This window comes from Phacochoerus africanus, chromosome 2, assembly GCF_016906955.1.
Source record: "Phacochoerus africanus isolate WHEZ1 chromosome 2, ROS_Pafr_v1, whole genome shotgun sequence".
NCBI classification, from domain to species: Eukaryota; Metazoa; Chordata; class Mammalia; order Artiodactyla; family Suidae; genus Phacochoerus; species Phacochoerus africanus.
Window position 1 is genome coordinate 15289107 of NC_062545.1, and position 22770 is coordinate 15311876.

The window sequence follows — 22770 nt, forward strand, 5'->3', positions numbered from 1 at the left end:
GACACAGCCCCGAGGCCTTCTCCTTTGTGCAATACGCACCTTGAACATCTAAGGCTTCCCACAGCCCCCTCTGGATCGCATGACCCTTTGTTTCAATAGATTCTCTCACAGGTCTTTCTCCCAACACTGCTAAATATAAATGGCCTGATTTAAAAAAAGTTCGCATCATCTCTTTCTCTGGCGTTCCTAAGTTGCACAATGATCAGGCAGAAGCAGGAGGGGAAAGAATGGCAGCTGATATCCAAAGGCATTTTCAGTCCATAAATATTGAAAAATCCGCCCAAGAAACTCAGGGGTCTACATTCCCCAGGTCACTTGAGCAAACAATACTGAGAAGCCTTGGTATTTGATGGGCACAAGATCTGTGGTGCCTGGGGGTCTGCAGTATCTTCTCTGCCCAACCACTAGGGGACCACTGAGACTGACGTCAGTTGGGCTGTCCTGCATGTCCACACATTGGATCAAGGGGCCCCTGACCTTGAGCGTGGACGCCTTCCCTTCTGGAGAGTGAGTGTGGAGTGTGGACAAGCCCAAGGCCTCAGGGAGTAAACAGCTTCCTACCTTTAAGAGGTTGCCTATGGGATTACTAACTGTGGCCTCAACAGTGAACTCAACCCAGGGCTAAGGTATTGGGCCTTGGCCCCTCCCATGTCCTCTGGTTTAAAAGAATGATCATGCTCATCAGAAACCTTGGCGGCCAGAAGAAAATAGAATGACATATTTAAAGCACTGGAAGCAAAAAATCTGTCCACCGGATTCTAGATCCAGAAAAATTGTACTTCAAAAAAAGGGGGAGGAATTAATATATTTGAATATTAACCAAAGTAAGGAATTTGTTACCACTAGACCTGTCCTACAAAAAATGCAAAAAGGGAGTCCTTCTGGTTGAAGTGAAAAGATACACTAGTCAGTAACCACAAGCTATATAAAGAAATAAAGATCTCCAGAAAAGCCAGTATTCTCGTATTTTTGGTTTGTAACTGCATTTTTATTTATTTATTTATGGTCTTTTTTTTTTTTGCTATTTCTTGGGCCGCTCCCGCGGCATATGGAGGTTCCCAGGCTAGGGGTCGAATCGGAGCTGTAGCCACCCGCCTATGCCAGAGCCACAGCAACGCAGGATCCGAGCCACGTCTGCAACCTACACCACAGCTCACGGCAACGCCGGATGGTTAACCCACTGAGCAAGGGCAGGGACCGAACCCGCAACCTCATGGGTCCTAGTCGGATTCGTTAACCACTGCGCCACGACGGGAACTCCGTAACTGCATTTTTAATTCCCTATTGGATTTAAAAGAAAAATAAAAGAACAGGAGTTCCCGTCATGGCGCAATGGTTAACGAATCCGACTAGGACCCATGAGGTTGCGGGTTCGGTCCCTGCCCTTGCTCAGTGGGTTAACGTTCCGGCGTTGCCGTGAGCTGTGGTGTAGGTTGCAGATGCGGCTCGGATCCTGCGTTGCTGTGGCTCTGGCGTAGGCTGGCGGCCACAGCTCCCATTCGACCCCTAGCCTGGGAACCTCCATATGCCGCAGGAGCGGCCCAAGAAATAGCAAAAAGACAAAAAAAAAAAGAAAAAAAAAAAGAAAAAGAAAAGAACAGCAACAATAACAACAAAAAGAATAAACTATAGAAAATAAATAAAAGAAAAAATCATGGAAATTATAAATACAGGCGTTCCCACCGCGGCACAGTGGGTTAAGATTCCAACTGCAGCAACTGCAGTATAGGTCCCAGCTGCAGGTTGGAGTCAATCTTTGGCCTGGGAACTTCCAAATGCTGCAAGTGCAGCCATTAAAAAAAAAAAAAATTATAGGAGTTCCCATTGTGCCTCAGTGGTTAATGAACCCAACGAGCATCCATGAGGACATGGGTTCACTCCCTGGCCCTGCTCAGTGGGTTAAGGATCTGGAGTTGCTGTGAGCTGCCGTGTAGGTTGCAGACATGGCTCAGATCCTGAGTTGCTGTGGCACAGGCTGGTGGCAACAGCTCCGATTCAACTCCTAGGCTGGGAACTTCCATATGCCGCCAGTGCAGCCTTAAAAGACAAAAAGACCAAAAAAAAAAAAATTATAAATATATAAAAAAAAATCCATGTAAGTTACTAACATAGTCCAGTTTAAAGGCTAGGATATCCCTCTAATCTTTGCAAAATAGATGATTTTTTTCAGGACCTCATACATATTATACATATATTTAGAATTGTCCAATTTACTTTTTGCTTTTATTGGTCATGCCCTCGGTGGGCAGACATTCCTGGCAGGGATTGAACCACAACAGTGACGACGCCCAAGCCTTAACCAATAGGCCACCATGGAACTCCCCAATACACGTTTTGAAGCCTTGTATAAGCCATACTATGCACTGGATTTAAACTGGAAATAACTCTGTGATAAGTTAAGTTTGCTCAAAAATGAAAAAGGACTCCTTTGATGCTTCAAGTGAGAAAGACCTATATTCTTACTCGTTTTGACCATCTCTGTGCTCAGAAGAAGAAACAAGACCCTCTGAGAAAAACAACATACAACGGTCTTCATTATTTCTGGGTTATTTCTTACACACGCAGCTGGGGCCGACCCGCTTTGTTGCAGCTGGAGGCTGTTTTGCCATCATCTCCCAGCTGTGTCCAACCGCAGATTCAGAAGAGACTTTGCAGCCAGCGGAGCAGGCGCGGGGGCTTGAGCGCAGCCGCGAGGTGCCTGTCAACCTCTCTTCCCCGGAGAGGGTACCACTCCGCCTCGTAAATGCTAAATGCAGAACATTTGCTTTTGGCACCAGAGTGAACTCACTGGGGTGAGGAAGACGACATCTCCACATCTAGGTCAATTCCCACGGGGCAGCTGGCGAGCCCCTCCCACACAGGGCTGTCACTCCACTCCAGGGGCCAGGGCAGCTGAAGGAGGGGCTGGTGTTTGGGGGGAAGAAGGAGGCTGATTCTTTAGCTCTACCCAAAAACATCACACCCAGTCCTGCGGCTTACAGACAGCTGATGCTCCAGAGTGGGTGGTTAATCTGGACCAACGCCCAGACACTCGTCCCCTCCCCTCATGTACCTGCAGGATGCATCTCAAAGCCTAGGCAGGATGCTCCCAAGCAAAGCAGCAAGGCTACTCCTCATTTTCAATGATACACTGAGAGGGGCATAAACTACAAAGCTATCAAATACAGTCCTCTACTCTGATTTCTGTCGTACTTCTAAAAAGGCAAATCTCGGAGTTCCCAGGGTGGCTCAGCGGAAACAAATCTGACCAGTATCCATGAGGACGAAGGTTCGACCCCTAGCCTCATTCAGTGGGTGAGGGATCCGGTGTTGCCGGGAGCTGTGGTGTAGGTCTTAGATGCAGCTCGGATCTGCATGTAGGCCAGCAGCTGTAGCTCTGATTCAACCCCTAGCCTGGGAACCTCCATGTACAGCAGGTGTGGCCCTGAATAAATAAATAAATAAATAAATAAATAAATAAATAAATAAATAAATAAATAACAGGCAAATCTCAAGTCTTCATGTTCAGGCTGCATGGAGATTTTATGAATAACAGTATCCATAGTCTATCCTTAGGAATTCCTGCTGGGGCACAGTGGGCTAAGAATGAGACTACAGAGCTTGGCTGGCTGCAGAGGTGAGGGTTTCAGCTCCTGCCTCACGCAGTGAGTTAAAAGAATCAATCCAGAGTTGCCACATACCGATGGCATGAGTATGGCCATAAAAACAAAAAGATGGACCTTGGTGTAGGACAGTGGCTACAGCTCCGATTACACCCCTAGCCTGGGAACATCCATATGCCATGGGTGTGGCCCTAGAAAAGCCAAAAAAAAAAAAAAGAAAGAAAGAAAGAAAGAAAGAAAGAAAGATGGAGTTCCTGTCGTGGCACAGTGGAAACGAATCTGACTAGGAACCATGAAGTTGTGGATTCGATCCCTGGCCTCGCTCAGTGGGTTAAGGATCTGGCGTTGCTGTGAGCTGGGGTGTAGGTCGCAGATGTGGCTCGGATCACACATTGCTGTGGCTGTGGTGTAGGCCGGAGGCTACACTTCCGATTAGACCTCCTAGCCGGGGAACCTCCATATGCTGCGGGTGTAGGCCTCAAAAAGACAAAGAACAAACAAACAAACAAAACAAAAAACACAAAAAGATAATTTAAAAATAGATATGCTTATGTGTGTGTATATATTCACACACAGAGCGGTTCGAATTTATACAAAATACTAAGGTTTTAATTGGGGGTTTCTATTTTTCTAAGATATTTGAGTATTTAAATATCTTATTTAAATATTTTATTTAAAATCAAAACAACTGTAAATCTTCATATTAAAGGTAAAACTTAAAATTGAAAAAAAAAAATAGATATGCTATTTTTAGATTTAGGCCGGCTGATAGAGAAGGGAACCAGTTCTGTTTAAACAACTCAATGTAACTGTTCCCCAAAATTGTACGAAAGAATACCACCCCTGGAAGGAGCCGACATGATGGATGGTGGAGTGGCTTCTGGGTAACAGGTGTCAGGGAAGGAAGTGGTCCCCTTACGGAGGTGACGACCAGGGGCCGAGCCTGGACTGGCCCAAGCGGGGCACCCTCTCTCTCAGGGACACCAGCTCTTGGTTTCACTTTGGCTTGGTTGCCTCAGCCTCCACTTTCGATGGGTAGGCCTCTCAGCCAGAGCCCCCCTCTGCTTCCCCGCAGACGTGCACTGGAAGCCATGCAATGAGGAACGCCGGGTCATTACACTATGTCATTATCTCCTTATGATGCGATGGACCCACCGGCCTTTCCACTTCCACACGGAGCACCAAGTACACATCTGTATGGTGGAGTCTGCCAGTGTCCTTCCTGGACTCAGCATCAACAGCAGCCACACTATTCATGGGGATGTTAACCTGTGCTGAGCACACCTGTACGATTACCGAATGCTCCCAGCAGCCTCGTGAGGCACGGTGTACCACGATTCCCCACTCTACACAGGAGGAGACAGGCTCAGAGAAGATAAACAGCAGCAAAGGCTTGCATCCAGGCCTATTTGCACCAAAGCCGATGTTTTACTGCTTCCCCAGTGTCGTCTCTAACGCCAAACCTCCAAAGGCAGTTCCCATGGGTGGGAGCAGACTGGAACTGCTTCAAGGTCATCCCACACTTGAAAGGGTATGTGTAATTTAGGCAGCGGTAGACAGGATTCTAGGATCACAGTCACCGGGGTCCCCAAACCCCTCACTCCACTGGTTTTGGAAATCCTCCACCAGATGGCTAACAGAGGGTCTTGTCCCATGACGGGTGAAAACATGCATGTGTGAAATGCCTTTCAAAGATAACGTCCTGTAACCGAACAGCCATAATCCCTCGCTTGCTCTGTTCTCTCCCTGAAACTTACCATTGCTGAAGCTAAATCGGCTCTCATGTTAAAGTGCACTGTTAAGGTGCCCTTATAATGCACTATAATCTTTTTTTTTTTTTTCTTTTTACAGCTGCACCTGCGTCATATGGAAGTTCCCAGGCCAGGGGTTGAACTTGAGCTGCAACTGCCAGCCTATGCCACAGTCACAGCAACACCAAATCTGAGCCGCATCTACGACCTTGTGGCAACACTGTATCCTTAACCCATTGAGCAAGGCCAAGGATATGGATCAAACCCATATCCTGATGGACATTATGTCAAGTTCTTAACCTACCAAGCCACAACAGGAACTCCTGCACTATAATTTTAAAATGCATTGCTGATGGAATTAGAAAACAAAAATCCTCATCTGTTGTCACATGTTTTTCAGTTTTCCAAGGTTGTGGCCCAGGTCCCAGGCAGGTGTCCCAGGACACTGACCAAATGCCTAGGTGCTCGCTGTACCACTTTAACTTCCATTGTCTGCAGAGGGCCCAGCAATGGGCTGAGTTTTAGAAATAAAATAGAGGAACTGGAGTTCCTGTCGTGGTGAAGCGAAAATGAGTCCCACTGTGAACAGGGAGGTTTAGGGTTCGATCGCTGGCCTCGCTCAGTGGGTTAAGGATCCAGCATTGCTGTGAGCTGTGGTGTAGGTCGCAGACATGGCTCTGATCCAGCGTTGCTGTGGCTCTGGTAGGCTAGCAGCTACAGCTCCGAATTGACCCCTAGCCTGGGAACCTCCATATGCCGCAGGTGTGGCCTTAAAAAGACAAAAGAAAAAAAAAAATAGAGGAATATAATGAAAAGTCAAATGCAAGGCAGAAGCATGGAGACATCAGCAGGAGGTAAGTGGCTAGTGAAGTGCTGGCTGCCAGCACAAAAGATGGAGAGACAGGCTTATCCTGCGGGTGTATGTGAATAGGCCAGGTAGAGCGGGCCAGATACCAGAAGCCAAATGAAGCTTAAGACAAGTATGGGGAGCCTGGAATCTTTCTTTCTATATTTTTAGCTATAGCGTTGACAGCCTCTAAGAGTCACAGTGCTGCTTCTCTAAATATCCAGGACTTAAGGAAATAAAATATATCGGCCAACCTTTTTTTTTTGTCTTTCTGCTATTTCTTTGGGCCGCTCCAGCGGCATATGGAGGTTCCCAGGCTAGGGGTGGAATCGGAGCTGTAGCCGCCGGCCTACACCACAGCCACAGCAATTCGGGATCCGAGCCACGTCTGCAACCTACACCACAGCTCACAGCAACGCTGGATCGTTAACCCACTGAGCAAGGGCAGGGACCGAACCCGCAACCTCATAGTTCCTAGTCGGATTCGTTAACCACTGCGCCATGACGGGAACTCCCGGCCAACCTTCTTAAATATGCAGAAACCATAATGTTACCCAATTTCTAGGTTCTCTAGAATAAAGCCATGTAATCATCATTCTCAAAGTCAGGCTGAACCCGTTTTTTTGTTTGTTTGCTTTTGCTTTTGCTTTTTAGAGCCCTCCTTGCGGCATATGGAGGTTCCCAGGCTAGGGGTCTAATTGCAGCTACAGTGGCCAGGGTACACCACAGCCACAGCAACACAGGATCTGAGCCGCGCTTGCAGCCTACACCACAGCTCACAGCAATGCTGGATCCTTAACCCACTAAGCGAGGCCAGGGATCAATCCCAGATCTTCATGGATACCAGTCAGATTCATTAACTACTGAGCCACGATGGGAACTCCAAGATGAACTTTATCCTAAAGCATCAACATGATTTAGTTCCATAATTAAAAAGTACTTTGGGGAGTTCCCTGATGGCCCAGTGGTTAAGGATTGATTTAGCATTGTCACTGCTGTGGCTCGGGTTCAATCCTAGGCCTGAGAACTTTCATATGCCATGGCGTGGCTAAGTTAAAAAAGAACTTTGAAAGATGTCTTTGCTTTTCTTTTTCTTTCTTTATTTTTTTGCTTTCTAAGACCACACCCACAGCATATGGAGGTTCCCAGGCTAGGGGTTGAATCAGAGCTATAGCTGCCGGCCTACACCATAGCCACAGAAACACAGGATCCGAACTGCATCTGTGACCTACACCACAGCTCATGCAACGCTGGATCCTTAACCCACTGAGCGAGGCCAGGGATTGAACCTTCAACCTCATGGTCACTAGTTGGATTCGTTTTTACTGCACCCCAACAGGAACTCCCTGTTTTTCAAAAATATAGATACAACTTGCAAAAGTATCTGTGGCAGCTGTGAAAACATTCAAGCGCTAATGAAGCCATTTTTCTCTTTCTTGCCACAGCTGTTCAGTTCAGGGTTAGTTTACTATCCTCTTCCATTAAGTTTCCAAACCAAAAATTCTGGGCTCTGAAGTCTAAATGCTGTCATTGAATTTTCTTGGACAGGCTGCCACCATGTGGTAACCAATAAAAATGCACAGAGGTTTGAACATAACTGCAAGACCACACACCTGGGGGCTGTATGTAGCAGATCCATCTGCCACTCACTCAAACATTACAAATCTCAGAGACGCCTGCCTCCCCCAGAAAGGTCTACAACTTGTTGGCTTCCATTTTCTCACGTTGCAACGTGAGGAACATGTATTTTTTTTTCTTTTTGATTTTTAGGCCTGCATTAGCATCATATGGAGGTTCCCAGGCTAGGGGTCAATTCGGAGCGACAGCTGCCGCCTACCCCACAGCCACAGCAACACGGGATCTGAGCCGAGTCTGCGACCTACACCACAGCTCACAGCAATGCTGGATCCTTAACCCACTGAGAGAGGCCAGGGCTTGAACCCAAAAACTCATGGTTCCTAGTCGGATTCTTTTCTGCTGTGCTACGACAGGAACTCCTCCAGGAATATGTATTTTTAGATTTTAATAATTCATTGTACTAATGTACTTTTAACCTAATTTCATTTTGCCTGAAATCTGTGAAATTCATTGTCAGGTTTTGAACTTAAAAACTTATTAACTAGTTCAGACGCGAAAATGGAAAAGAATAACAGAGCACACTCAGGTACCCTGCCCACGACCTAGTTTAAGAAAAGGCCTGACCAATGCAAGTGAGGGTCCCTAGACACCCCCTTTCTCTACATCCACATCTTTATCCCATCATGGTTTTCCTGATTTGGTCACCAGTTTCCACTCATTTCTCTATACTTTATACGTACACAGCCCTAAACATATAAAAACAGTATTGATTTTAATCCTTATATAAATGGTGTTAGATGAAATATATCCTCCCTTTTTTATTTTTTATTTTTTTGGCTGCACTCATGGCATGTGGAAGTTGCCAGGCCAAGGAATGAACCCTCACCACAGCAGTGACAATGCCGGATCCTTAATCCACAAGGCCACAAGGGAACTCTTGAAATATACCTTTCTGCGATCTGCTTTCTTCCAACAGGGCTGTTTTTGGAAACTCTTTATTGATATTTACAGCTCTAGTTTTCTTGAAAATTGTCTCCCCCACCCCCACCCCACTTTTTAGGGCCACACGCTAGGCACATCTAAGTTCCCAGGCTAGGGGTCAAATCAGAGCTACAGCTGCTGGCCTATACCACAGCCACAGCAACTCGGGATCCAAGCCACGTCTTCGACCTACACCACAGCTCACGGCAACACCCAATCCTAAACCCACTGAGTGAGGCCAGAGATCGAACCCGAATCCTCATGGATCCCAGTCAGGTTTGTTAAGGGATGAGCCACAACAGGAACTCCCAAAATTGTCTTGTTTTTGTCCTTGTGCTTCTATATCAATTTTTGAATCAGCTTGTCAAATTCATCATAATAATATTATGTCAGGATTTTGATTCAAATTTATAGATTTGGGAGAATTAGTATCCATTAAGATAGTGAATCTTTTATCTATGAATATGGAATCTCTGCTTTTTTAAATTGGATCTTCGTAATGACAGTCATCAAAATTATACAATTTCTTTCAAAAGATCAGAAATAACTTGTTAAATATCAAACAGACGGACAGACCAATGGAACAGAATAGAGAATCCGGAAATAAACCCTGACACCTATGGTCAATTAATCTTTGACAAGGGAGGCAAGAACATCAAATGGGAAAAAAGAAAGTCTATTCAGCAAGCATTGCTGGGAAACCTGGACAGCTGCAAGCAAAGCAATGAAACTAGAACACACCCTCACACCATGCACAAAAATAAACTCCAAATGGCTGAAAGACTTAAATATACGACAGGACACCATCAAACTCCTAGAAGAAAACATAGGCAAAACACTCTCTGACATCAACATCATGAAGATTTTCTCAGGTCAGTCTCCCAAAGCAATAGAAATCAGAGCAAAAATAAACCCATGGGACCTCATCAAACTGAAAAGCTTCTGCACAGCAAAGGAAACCCAAAAGAAAACAAAAAGACAACTTACAGAATGGGAGAAAATAGTTTCAAATGATGCAACTGACAAGGGCTTAATCTCTAGAATATATAAACAACTTATACAACCCAGCAGCAAAAAAGCCAATCAATCAATGGAAAAATGGGCAAAAGACCTGAATAGACACTTCTCCAAAGAAGATATACAGACGGCCAACAAACACATGAAAAAATGCTCAACATCGCTGGTTATAAGAGAAATGCAAATCAAAACTACCATGAGATATCACCTCACACCAGTCAGAATGGCCATCATTAATAAATCCACAAATAACAAGTGCTGGAGGGGCTGTGGAGAAAAGGGAACCCTCCTACACTGTTGGTGGGAATGTAAACTGGTACAGCCACTATGGAGAACAGTTTGGAGATACCTTAGAAATCTATACATAGAACTTCCATATGACCCCGCAATCCCACTCTTGGGCATCTATCCGGACAAAACTCTACTTAAAAGAGACACGTGCACCCGCATGTTCATTGCAGCACTATTCACAATAGCCAAGACATGGAAACAACCCAAATGTCCATCGACAGAGGATTGGATTCGGAAGATGTGGTATATATACACAATGGAATACTACTCAGCCATAAAAAAGAATGACATAATGCCATTTGCAGCAACATGGATGGAGCTAGAGAATCTCATACTGAGTGAAATGAGCCAGAAAGACAAAGACAAATACCATATGATATCACTTATAACTGGAATCTAATATCCAGCACAAATGAACATCTCCTTAGAAAAGAAAATCATGGACTTGGAGAAGAGACTTGTGGCTGCCTGATGGGAGGGGGAGGGAGTGGGAGGGATCGGGAGCTTGGGCTTATCCGACACAACTTAGAATAGATTTACAAGGAGATCCTGCTGAATAGCATTGAGAACTTTGTCTAGATACTCATGTTGCAACAGAAGAAAGGCTGGGGGAAAAATGTAATTGTAATGTATACATGTAAGGATAACCTGACCCCCTTGCTGTACAGTGGGAAAATTAAAAAAAAAAAAAAAAAAGAAATAACTTGTTAAATATTTATCTAGGTACCCTGTATTCTCATTGCTATCATAATTATAATTCTTACTTATTATTATCATTGTTATTATTATTTTGCTTTTTAGGACTGTACCTGCTGCATATGGAGGTTCCCAGGCTAGGGGTCTAATAGGAACTACAGTTGCTCGCCTACACCACAGCTCACAGCAACACTGGATCCTTAACCCAATGAGGAAGGCCAGGGATCAAACCCGCAACCTCACGGTTTCCAAGGCACCACGATGGGAACTCCCCATAATTATAATTCCTTAAAAATTAATTTTCTAACTGTCGGGTTGGTATTTAAAAACGCATTATTTTTCTTTTCTTTTTTCTCTTTTTGGCTGCATCTGCCGCATGCAGAACTTCCCAGGCTAGGGACTAAATCTGCACCACAGCAGTAACCAGACCCACAGCAGTGACAATACCAGATCCTTAACCTGCTAAGCCACCGGGGAACTCCAGAAATGCAATTGTTTTTTGCATGTTGATCTTATATCCAATAACCCAGATGACCTCTTATTAATTCCGTTATTTTATTTATTTATTTTGCTGTTTAGGACTGCACCCGAGGCATACGGAAGTTCCCAAGCTAGAGGTCAACTCGGGGCTGTAGCTGCCAGCCTACACAACAGCCACAGCAATGCAGAATCTGGGCTGTGTCTGCAACCTACACCACAGCTCACAGCTATGCTGGATCCTTAACTCATTGAGCAAGACCAGGGATTGAACCCGTCTCCTCAGGGATACTAGTCGGATTCATTTCCTAACTCCAAAATTCCAAACTCCAAATTCTGTTATTTTAATAGGTTTCTTTTGAGCCTTTTATGTATTCCTATTATCCAGAATTGATGACAGTTTAGTATCTCCCTTTCCAATCATTACAAATTTTCTTTTTTTCCTTGTTCCCATCACTGCATCGTCTAGGAAATCCCATATAGTGCTCATCAGGAGAACAGATAACAGGCATCCTTGTCTTTCCCAATCAAAAAATTATTTCTAGGAGTTCCTGTTGTGGCTCAGTGGAAATGAACCCAACTAGCATCCCTGAGGATGCGCGTTCGATCCCTGGCCTCACTCAGTGGGTTAGGGATCCAGCGTTTTCTTGAGCTGTGGTGTAGGTCACAGACATGGCTTGTATCTGGTGTTGCAGTGGCTGTGGCTGTGACATAGCCAGCAGCTGTAGCTCCAATTATACCCCTAGCCTGGGAACTTTCATATGCTCCACCTATGGCCCCAATAAAATAAAATAATAAATTATTTCTAATTTTTTCACTATTAAATGAGATACTCCATAGATATTTTATCTGGCTAAGGAATTTCTTTAAATTCCTAATCTAAGAGGTTTTTTGTTCTTTTATGGAAGAGGTTTTTTAAGAAAAAAAAGTGTTAGATTTTATCATAATGACTTTTCTGAGTCTACTATGGTGACAGGATACTTTTCAATCTGATAGTGAGGTGTATGACATTAATGCATTTTAACGTTGAATCCCCTTGCAGTCCTATGACAATCCCAAAGTGGTGCTGGATTTGGTTTTCTATTTTGCTAATGACTAGTTCATTTATGTTCATAAGGTGACATTGACTTGTAATTGTCTTTTAGCATCTTATCATTGTCTCTGCACTGGGTACTCGTAAAATGAGTTAGAACATTCTTTTTCTATTCTTTGGAGAAAACAGATTATGATCTGTTTTTTGACTGTGGTAACTCATTTGTAAAACCACATATCACCGTTTTGTTTGTTTGTTTGTCTTTTTAGGGCCGAACCTGTAGCATATGGAGGTTCCCAGGCTAGGGGTCAAATTGGAGCTATAGCTGCTGGCCTACACCACAGCCACAGCAACAGCAGATCCGAGCCGTGTCTTTGACCTACACCATAGATCTCGGCAACGCTGGACCCCTAACCCATTGATCGAGGCCAGGCAGGGATCGAACCTTCCTCCTCATAGATGCTGGTCAGATTCGTTTCTGCTGAGCCAGATGGGAACTCCACCTATCGCCTCTTTTGTGTGCTTGTTTGATGGGCAGAGCGAAGTCAATGTTTTCAGTGTATAAGACTATTCAATTTTACTGGAATCCACTTTGTAAGTTACATTTTCTAGGAAAGTTCTCATTTCATACAATTTTTGAAATGTATCAGCATAAAGTTGTTCATACTCCCCTTTTGAAAAAATAATTTTTGTTTTTGTGGTTCTATCCCCTGTTCATTCCTAAAATTCCTGGTGTTCTCTTTTTTTGTCTTAATTATTTTCTTAGTAGTGTGTCTACTTTACTAGACGTTTCCGAGAACCAACTTTTGGCCTTGTTGGTCATTTCTCATTTATATTTGTTTTCCATGTCACAAATCTCTGCTCTTTGGTTTTCGTCCTTTGAGAGTTCTTGCTGTTCTTTGTCTAATCTCTGATGTTGAATGCTCAGGCTATGCATTCACAGTCCTCCATTTAAGGACAGGCTTCCAACGTGGGAGATGCTTACCTTGCTTTGAAGCTGAGGTGCTTTCCACTGAGAGCTCATCGTCATTGACCCTTTTCTCTGGAACAGGCATTGCAGGGTGGCTTCCAAAGACCCATGGGTTCCTATTACCAAGATCTTCTTTCCATCTAAGTTGACACCTACCCACCAAATGAAAATTCAATATTATAATCAAACTTCGAAGTCTCCCTCCTGAACAGAATTCATGTAAAGAAAAATAAATAGCCTTTTAAAACTTGGCCCTCGGAGGAGTTCCCGCTGTGGCTCAGCAGTAACGAACCCCAACTAGCACCCATTGAGGACATGAGTTCCATCTCTGATCTCGCTCAGTGGGTTAAGGACCCAGCGTTGCCATGAGCTGAGGTGTAGGTCACAGACGAGGCTCAGATCCCGTGTTGCTGTAACTGTGGTGTAGGCCGGCAGCTGCAGCTCTGAGTCGACCCCTAGCCTGGGAACTTCCATATGCCTCGGGTGAAGCCCTAATATTAAAAAAAAAAAAGAAAGAAAGAAAAAGAAATTATTCATTTTTATGTCACTGACATAAAAGCACAAGGTCAGGGGCAAAGAGAGAAATTAAATACTAACTACTGAAAGAGACACTGTTCGCTAATAAATCCTAATCAAGGTTTCTATATCACAAATTATATCTAGCAACTCCTCTATTTAAATCTTAAATACAAATCTTTTTTTCCCTCCTTTTTTGGCCACACCCTTGGCATGTGGAAGCACCTGGGCCAGGGATGGAACCCATACCACAGCAGCGACCTAAGCCACTGAAATGACAATACCGGATCCTTAAACTGCCCTGAGAGCTCCTTCTGTATTTTTTAATCTTCCATATAAATCTTTAATCTTAAATATAAATTTTATCTAGGTCTACATATTGACAGATTTGAGAAGGTGAAATGTGAAACATTTTTCAGTGTAGTTAATTAAGTATTGAGTATTTCATTAGGGAAGCTGAGAAAATGTTCAACGCAGCTTAATCATGGATCTTTAACAATTTCTCTTTAAAACTGTAATATAGTTAACTTATCAGAAAAATTGCCATTGTCATAGTCACCACCCAAAAGATGAGGAAAATAAAACTGACATTGACTATCACTTCCATGTTTGAATAAGAATCTTCCAGAGCCAAATCCTTATGAAAAACTCCAGTAAAGCCAAAAATTAGAAAATGGTAACATGGAGTTCCCACTGTGGCTCAGAGGAAATGAACCCGACTAGTATCCATGAGGATGCAGGTTCGATCCCTGGCCCTGCTCAATGGGTTAAGGAGCCGGCATTGCCGTGAGCTGTGGTGTAGGTCACAGATGTGGCTCTGATCCTTCATTGCTGTGGCTGTGGCTGTGGCTGCAGGTGGCCGCTGTAGCTCTGATTGGACCCCTAGCCTGGGAACCCCCATATGTCTCAAGTGCAGCTCTAAAAAGCAAAAAAAAAAAAAAAAAAAAGGAAAGCAAAAAAAAAGAAAATGGCGACATTTTTGAAGGAGCATCGTACCCGACTTCTCAAGAAGTTCAATGACAGCTCTGGCCACAGGCGAAACGAAACAGTCATGGGCATCTCCACGTACCAACTTCCCCAGGTTGACATCCGTTACTCTGAATCCAAAAATAAACGAACAGGTACATCCAAACTTGCCCCAAACTCACTTATCTGTGATTCACATGAATTAATATCAAGTTAACATCAAAGTCAATATTTCATAGACAGTATCGATTACATCACTGATACAAATGAAAGGGTGGGCGTGAATAGAGGCCACTGGCTTCTTAGAACAGCCAGGCTACTCCAATGCGGTCCCAGTGTGTCGGGACAACCTTGGATGTTTCTGATCTGCCTGGAAGGTGGCACCACAGCTTATGGCCACGTGGGACGTCACTGCAAGCTCCATTCCATGAGCTAGGTAGAGGGGGGGCCCCTGGAGATGGGCAACACAGGGGTCCTGCAGCCAAGCCCACGTTGCGCCACGGAAATTCGCATCTTCATCAATATCAAAGTCCAGAACCGATCCTAGAAACCGAGGGTGACCGAGCACGACTGGGATTCAAGGTCTGATCCCCACCTGACATCAGTACTTATCAAGGGACAAACAAGTGACCGTGTTCTCTCAAGGCCTTCTGTGTTCTTCCTCATTCAAATCCAGGACAAAACAGACCATAACTACCTAGCTTCAACTGATGGCCTCAATTCAGGTTCGTAACAAAATCTAGATGTTGGAAACGTTATCACACTTCCCCTTTTTCTTTTCTCTTATGATTTATTTATTTATTTATTTATTTATTTATTTTTGCTTTTTAGGGCCACTCCTGTGGCATATAGAGATTCCCAGGCTAGGGGTCCAAATGGAGCTGTAGCTGCCAGCCACAGCCACAGCCACAGCCACAGCAACACCAGATCCTAGCCGCATCTGTGACCTATACCACAGCACCTGGCAACACCGGATCCTTAACCCACTGAGCAAGGCCAGGGATCAAACCTGCAACCTCATGGTTTCTAGTCGAATTTGTTAACCACTGAGACACGACGGGAACTCCTTGAACTCCTGAAATATTTAAAATTATTTCTTTCATGTCTTAATCACTCACATGGTTAATAAAAACGGAATTTAAAAAAATTCAGTTTGGAGTTCCCTCTGTGGCGCAACAGGATCAGTGGCATCTTGGGAGTGCTGGGATTCAACCCCGGCCCGGCACGGTGGGTCAGGGATCCAGGATTACCCCAGTTGCAGCTTAGGTCCGAACTGTGGCTTGGATCTAATCCCTGGCCTGGGAGCACCTCATGCCACAGGGCGGCCAAAAAAGAAAAAAAAAATTAAATTCACAGTGCAAAAGTTGTTTTCGGAGTTCCTTTCGTGGCACAGCAGAAATGGATCCAACTAGATTCCATGAGGACATGGGTTCGATCCCTGGCCTTGCTCAGTGGGTTAAGGATCCAGCGTTGCCGTGAACTGTGGTGTAGGTTGCCAACACAGCTTGGATCCCCTGTTGCTGTGAGATGTGGTGTAGGCCAGCAGCTATAGTTCTGATTCAATCCCTAACCTGGGAATTTCCATATGCCACGGGTACAGCCCTAAAAAGCAAAAAAAAAAAAAAAGAAAGAAAGAAAGAAAAACTTGTTTTGCACTAAGATGTAATCGTTTTCTATGTTCTCACCCATCCACATCTTTTTCTGGTTTCAAAGCATGAAGGATTTTGCTGCTAAATGAGGACTCAGAGATCTGAAGGGCAAGGCCGTGTACTCGTGAGTCTTCATTAATCTTCAGGATCTCATCTATAATCTAAAGAGAAAAAAACTAAAGTCAGTTTTGCAAAAATAAGATCCAACAAAAGATGCTTTATGTAAGGAACAGATTCACAGAAGTCCATCTGTTTTAGTTTCTTTTTTCTCCTTGGTGAAGACCTGGTGTAAAGCTGAATGAAGAAGTGCCTGTTTCCTTCTCACCACATTTATAAAAGCTTGGCTGAGTTTTTCAGTGACATCTCAAATCTTTCTCATCGCTCTACTACCTGCCAGAACAGAACAGAACGAAACCAAAGCTCAACAGTTAATAAAGTTGAGACGAGTAAAAGGCAATTCCCGGTCACAATCAGAGTTGAGCCAAGGGAACTGCCAACTTTCAGGAAGGCCAAGAAGCGGGAACCCGGGAGCTCCCATCATGGCTCAGCGGTTAACAAATCCGCCTAGGAACCACAAAGTTGTGGGTTCGATCCTTGGCCTTGCTCAGTGGGTTAAGGATCCAGTGTTGCCATGAGCTGTGGTGTAGGTGGCAGATGTGGCTCAGATCCCGCTTTGCTGTTGGTGAGGTGTAAGCTGCCAGCTGGGGCTCTGATTTGACCCCTAGCCTGGGAACTTCCATATGCCAAGGGTGCTGCCCTAAAAAGGAAAAAAAAAAAAATCAAGTAAAAACAGTAAACCAACACTTGTCTTAGATCCATATCCATGGGCCAGTTATGAACTATCATCTTGCTAGGTGAAAACCTGGCATAAAACAGAGATAAACAGAGAAAGGCCAGACATGCCTAGCCATTACTGCTATTATTTCAAGACATACCTAGCCATTCAATAGATACTACCTTTCCAAACTGCGCCTTGGTCTTTTTCATAAATAGTAAATTATTTTAGTATTTCCTATAAAAAGGAGCTATCTACGCTTCGAGTCTATCTGTCATAAGCCTTTTGGAAATACTTCTTGTTTCACTGTCTAGCAAAAATCACTATAGTACTTCTATCTGGTAAGGCAAGAAAAAGATATTGATGTATTAAATTCTGCAAGAAAATTTTGTTTCAATTACTGTTCATCATTTTATCTTCATTCCATAAAGGTTCAATGTTTTGGGTATCTACTTTGTAGCAATTCTGAGTAAAGGAAATACAGTCCTAAACAAAATATCTGCCCTCGTGGAGCTCATCATCATAATAGTATAATCTCTGAAATTGATAAATACAGTGAAAAATTATTCAGGTTAATCAAGGCAAAGGGCTAGTAGAGTGATGGTGGGCAGGGGTGGCCAGAGGAGGTGGCGTCTATACAGCCCCCAGAATGAAGTGAGGGTACTATCATTACCTCTAACTAGGATTTGGTAGAAGCTGTAACAACAAAATCTTGTTGTGAGCCACACAGGAAGTCCAACAACAAAATCTTAATAAATTAAGATCCTTATTCTTTTTCAACAGAATAATAATACCATATAAATTCCTATTTATCAGAATTTCAATGAAAAAGAGGGAATATATGACTTATCAAAAAAAAAAAAACAACAACTGGCAGGAAAAAAATAAAGTCAAGGGCTATCAATACCAGTTTCCAAACAATCTTAAGAAAATGCAAATTCTAGAGTTCCCACTGTGGCTCAGCGGTTAACAAACCCGACTAGTATCCATGAGGATGATGGTTCGATCCCTGGCCTTGCTCTCTCTGTGGGTTAAGGATCCACCACTGCCATAAGCTGTAGTATAGGCTGCAGACTCGGCTTGGATCCCACGTTGCTGTGGCTGTGGTGTAGGCTGGCAGCTGTAGCTCCAATTAGACCCCTAGCCTGGGAACTTCCATATGCCGCAGGCATGGCCCTAAAAAAAAAATGACAACAACAACAACAAAAAAATGCAAATTCTATTGCAGAAAATGAGTGTCCTGCAAAGGGAAAAACAAATGTCTCTGCCTCTTGTTAGTACTGCTATGACAGGTGTCAATATTTGTCATATCTTACCATGGTGAGTGTAGTAGGAACTATTTGTCCAATATCCGATTTTTATTATTCCTTAGTAATAAACTCTTAATTTTTAGTTGTGCTAAGAAACGATCTAAGGCTGCTTGGTATAAAGACCACATTTCCTTGCCTTCCTAGCAACATGGCCAAGCAATTAGGTTCAGGCCAGTGGAACGGGAGCAGAAGTGTGACTTTCAGGAAAGCTCCCTCCAGGGAAGACATTGGGGTTCTGATTTTGGCCTTTTTCCTTCCTTTTTTCTTGCTGGTGACAAGAACTTGTTGAACTAGGAGTTCCCATCATGGCTCAGTGTTAATGAATCTGACTAGGAGCCATGAGGTTGCAGGTTTGATCCCTGGCCTTGCTCAGTGGGTTAAGGACCCGGCGTTGCTGTGGGCTGTGGTGTAGGTTGCAGTCGCGGCTCGGATCCCATGTGCCTGTGGCTGTGCCTGTGGCTGTGGCTGGCAGCTATAGCTCCGACTGGACCCCTAGCCTGGGGACCTCCATATGCCACAGGAGTGGCCTTAGAAAAGACAAAAAGACAAACAGACAAAAAAAAAAAAAAAAGAACTTGTTGGACTAAACCTTGTGAATTTGGAAAGCAGGGATGATTAAGAAATGTCCCCACCCTCTGTGTATGGCAAAGAAGTACCTTCCCCGTTGGACTCCAATAAGACCTCTGATGCTCCTTGTCTCCTAGGACAGGGCCAGACACGGACCTCTCAAATTCATATTTTTTGTCCATAAATAATTAGCTGAACTGCTTGTCGCCATTGATCAATCAGAACAAAGTACTTATTAATCAAAACTGTGGATAAGCTTCTCTCCTTCCCCCAGGTTCCGAAACGTGGACCTACTTTCAGTGTGACTGGCAGACAGCTCTGGCATAGGCCAGCGGGTACAGCTCTTAGACCCCCTAGCTTGGGAAGCTCCATATGCCGTGGGTGCAGTCCTAGGAAAGACAAAAAAAAAAAAGGAGAGAGAGAATTTTATTTATCCAAATTCAACTATATATGTATAATTGAATCACTGTGCTGTACACCAGGAACAAACACATTATAAATCAACTATACTTCAATTTAAAAACAAAAGAAATATGGTAAGGGACAGACAGACCAAGGAGCACTTACCTTATCGGGAAAAATGACCTCTCCCCTCTAAAAGTTCAGCCCAAAGGAAAGGCTCAATCACAGACCACAACTAAGAGATGCTAAGAGTTCTATTAGGTCGAAAGAGGAACGCAAAACAGGGGTCAAGCGCGTTGCTATAGTTACCTCATCTTCACTGCTGTCCGCAGGAAGGCAGATGTGCGTGATGTTCAGACCAGCCTGAAAAGCACACAAGGTCATGCTGTCACTATGAGAGAAGGCACCATCCAAACATACAAGGAATTTTTGAAAATCAACACTCCTTACCTCCTCTGCCAATTTCTGGTTTATTTCCTGCATCAAGTTATCCTCACCTGCCTTGGGAGAGGGGAGCAAGAAGGAGAATTAACAACATAAAAATATCTTGAAAAGGAACAAAACGTAATACAGAGACTAATTTTGCGATTATAAATGATCTAACAACGAAGGTAAGAAGGAAAATGCAGAAATAAAATCATACTGCACATATAAAAGGGGACTAATGGCTGGTATTTGTTAACATATGGGTTTCTCGTGCTTTCAAATAATGTCACTTTTAAAAAATAACAGTCCTAGTCTCTTGGGGTAGAACTTGATGGAAGATAGCACGAGAAAGAGAACGTATATATACATGTATGACTGAGTCATGTGCTGTACGGCAGAAATTGACACACTATCAATCAACTATACTCCAATAAAAAAAGTCATAAAATTAAAAAATAAGTAAATAAAAATAAAAATAACAGTCCTCATAGGGCATACATAGCCACAGAGCCAGCATCCCTAAAGATGGGTGTTTAGGTGACTTGCCCTTAAGTGGGACGCTATCAAATAAGCAGAATCCAAGAGGCCAGGTTCCCCATTCATTTTTCCTTCCATTTTGCTCACTCGCCTATCTTTGCAGGAGGTTGGAAACAGACCCCAAAGAAAGCAAGTGACTTGAGCATCACTTTCCCGTCCTAAAATCAGAGTAGATGAAACTAGAGGTGGCTAGGCTGATAGCTTAAGCGCATGCCAAAAACAACAGTGGCAGCTCAACTGTTGGGCTGTGCGAGCTTCCAGGCTTGGCTCAGCTCGCCTCCCCACACCTGTCATCATACGGGTGAGCCAAAAAGGCTGGCAATCAGTGCCAAGTGCAGTGCCAAGTGCAGTGGCCTCGGCCAGAAGATAAACATGGAATGCAAAGTCCTTCTGACATGCCATGGCTTTTGGCCCTTCAGACTCGTGGCACGCTTAAAAGACTGAGTAGGAGTTCCCATTGTGGTGCAGTGGAATTCAATCTGACTAGTAACCATGAGGATACGGGTTCGATCCCTGGCCTCGCTCAGTGGGTTAAGGATCTAGCATTGTTGTGAGCTGTGGTGTAGGCTGCAGACAAGGCTTGGAGCCTGTGCTGCTGTGGCTGTGATGCAGACTGGCAGTTGTAGCTCTGACTGGACCCCTAGCCTGGGAACCTCTATATGCCACAGGTATGAACTTAAAAAGCAAAAAAAAAAAAAATAATAATAATTAAAATTAAAATTAAAAATAAAAGACTAAGGAGTAAGATCACCAAATACCAAGTTTCAGCAAGCATCTGTCTTCTGCAGAAACAATGGGGAACATTTTTTCCCTATTCCCTCAAATCATCTCTGACAAGCATTTATCACGGACCACAATATATCCTGTGTAATGCAGCTCAGGAGAGGGCCTACCCCCTGATGTCTGGGAGCTAGCCACAGCAAAAGGAAACTCAGGAGTTTCTGCTGTGGTGCAATGGGGGAGGCAGCATCTCTGCAGCACCCGGATGCAGGTTCGATCCCCAGCCTAGCACAGGAGGTTAAAGGATCCAGCACTGCCGAAGCGACTGCGTTCAGATCTGATCCCTGGCCCGGGAACTCCATATGCCTCAGGGTGGGGAAAAAAAAAGAAACAGATTCAAACAGAACAATACCTAACCTGTAACCCCTGTGCAGCAAAATGACCAGATAAAGGGGAAAGGCATTTCCAGCTGAGTCATTTCCTCTCTTCCCTACCTAAGCCCCACCGGAAACTTAGAAATGCAGCCCGTGTTTCGTGTTTCGTGTATCATTGTCTTCTCAATGGAAAGGCATCTGGAATTAGCAGGAAGAGCCACATTCTGAACTTACCTGAATAACAGCAAGAACTGGCTTAAAGGCAGGGTTTTTTTCTTGCAATAAACTCAGCACTTCTTTCGAATTCTGAATGACTTCTCTACATTGAGAAAGAAAAACAACACAGTCACATCATAGTTCATCACTAGAAAGGATGGATACAACACATTTTCCTAAAAGGCTTGTGATTCTAAGTGAAAATAATTGGACAGCAGGAGGACACACTCTTCCAAATGTGTTAGGTAAGGAGCAAGGGGCAGGAGGTCACGAACTACTAACACGGCATAAAATGTGACCATCTCTAATTTTAAAAATAAGCAGAGGAGGCGTTCCCTTCGTGGCTCAGTGCAAATGAATCTGACTAGCAACCATGAGGTTGCAGGTTCGACCCCTGGCCTCGCTCAGTGGCTTAAGGATCCGGCATTGCTGTGAGCTGTGGTGTAGGTTGCAGGTGCAGCTTGGATCTGGTGTGGCTGTGGCTGTGGTGTAGGCTGGTGACTACAGCTCCGATTGGACCCCTAGCCTGGGAACGTTCATCTGCCGCAGGTGCGGCCCTAAAATAAATAAATAAATAAATAAATAAATAAAAATAAGCAGAGGAATTATCGCTACATCGTACATCAACTACACGTCAATAAACCTTAAAAAATTGGGGGGAAAATTTAAAAAAAATAAAATTTTAAAAATTGGGGGGAAAAATTTAAAATATATATATATAAGCAGAGATAAACGAACTAGATGCTAATAGTAATTTCCCAGAGGTGAATTTTTCTCTTGCATTTTCTAAGTTTACTGTAACAGTAAGTTTGGGTTTCCTTGTTAAATCATCCCCGTCCTCCACCATAAAGCCCGCCCCATTCCAAGAAAGGAGTTTGGGCCCCTGGGGAAGCAGACATTGGTGGAGGGAGGGTAGCAAACACAGGGGACTGAGGAGGGCCTTGCTGTCAGATAAGAGGTGGCGGGTCAGGGGTCAGGAGTTCCTGCTGTGGCTCAGTGGGTTAAGAACCTGACTATTATCCATGAGGATGCAGGTTCAATCCCTGGCCTCACTCAGTGGATTAAGGAT

General features: G+C 44.0%; 1 protein-coding gene across 3 annotated transcripts in view; it reads right to left on the minus strand.

Moving 5' to 3' along the window:
* Positions 1–22770, minus strand: part of MTHFD1L (methylenetetrahydrofolate dehydrogenase (NADP+ dependent) 1 like) — a 191353-nt gene that overhangs the window by 159067 nt on the left and 9516 nt on the right. For all 3 annotated transcript variants that reach the window (XR_007133496.1, XM_047769936.1, XM_047769937.1), the window contains exons 2-7: positions 21720–21804; positions 19879–19929; positions 19738–19791; positions 16411–16535; positions 14756–14856; positions 13259–13395 (exon numbers count right to left, since the gene is read on the minus strand). Coding sequence is in view for 2 of the 3 variants with exons in the window: in XM_047769936.1 (XP_047625892.1) it covers positions 13259–13395; positions 14756–14856; positions 16411–16535; positions 19738–19791; positions 19879–19929; positions 21720–21804 (553 nt within the window). In the remaining variant the exon portion in view is untranslated. The remainder of the gene's footprint in view (positions 1–13258; positions 13396–14755; positions 14857–16410; positions 16536–19737; positions 19792–19878; positions 19930–21719; positions 21805–22770) is intronic.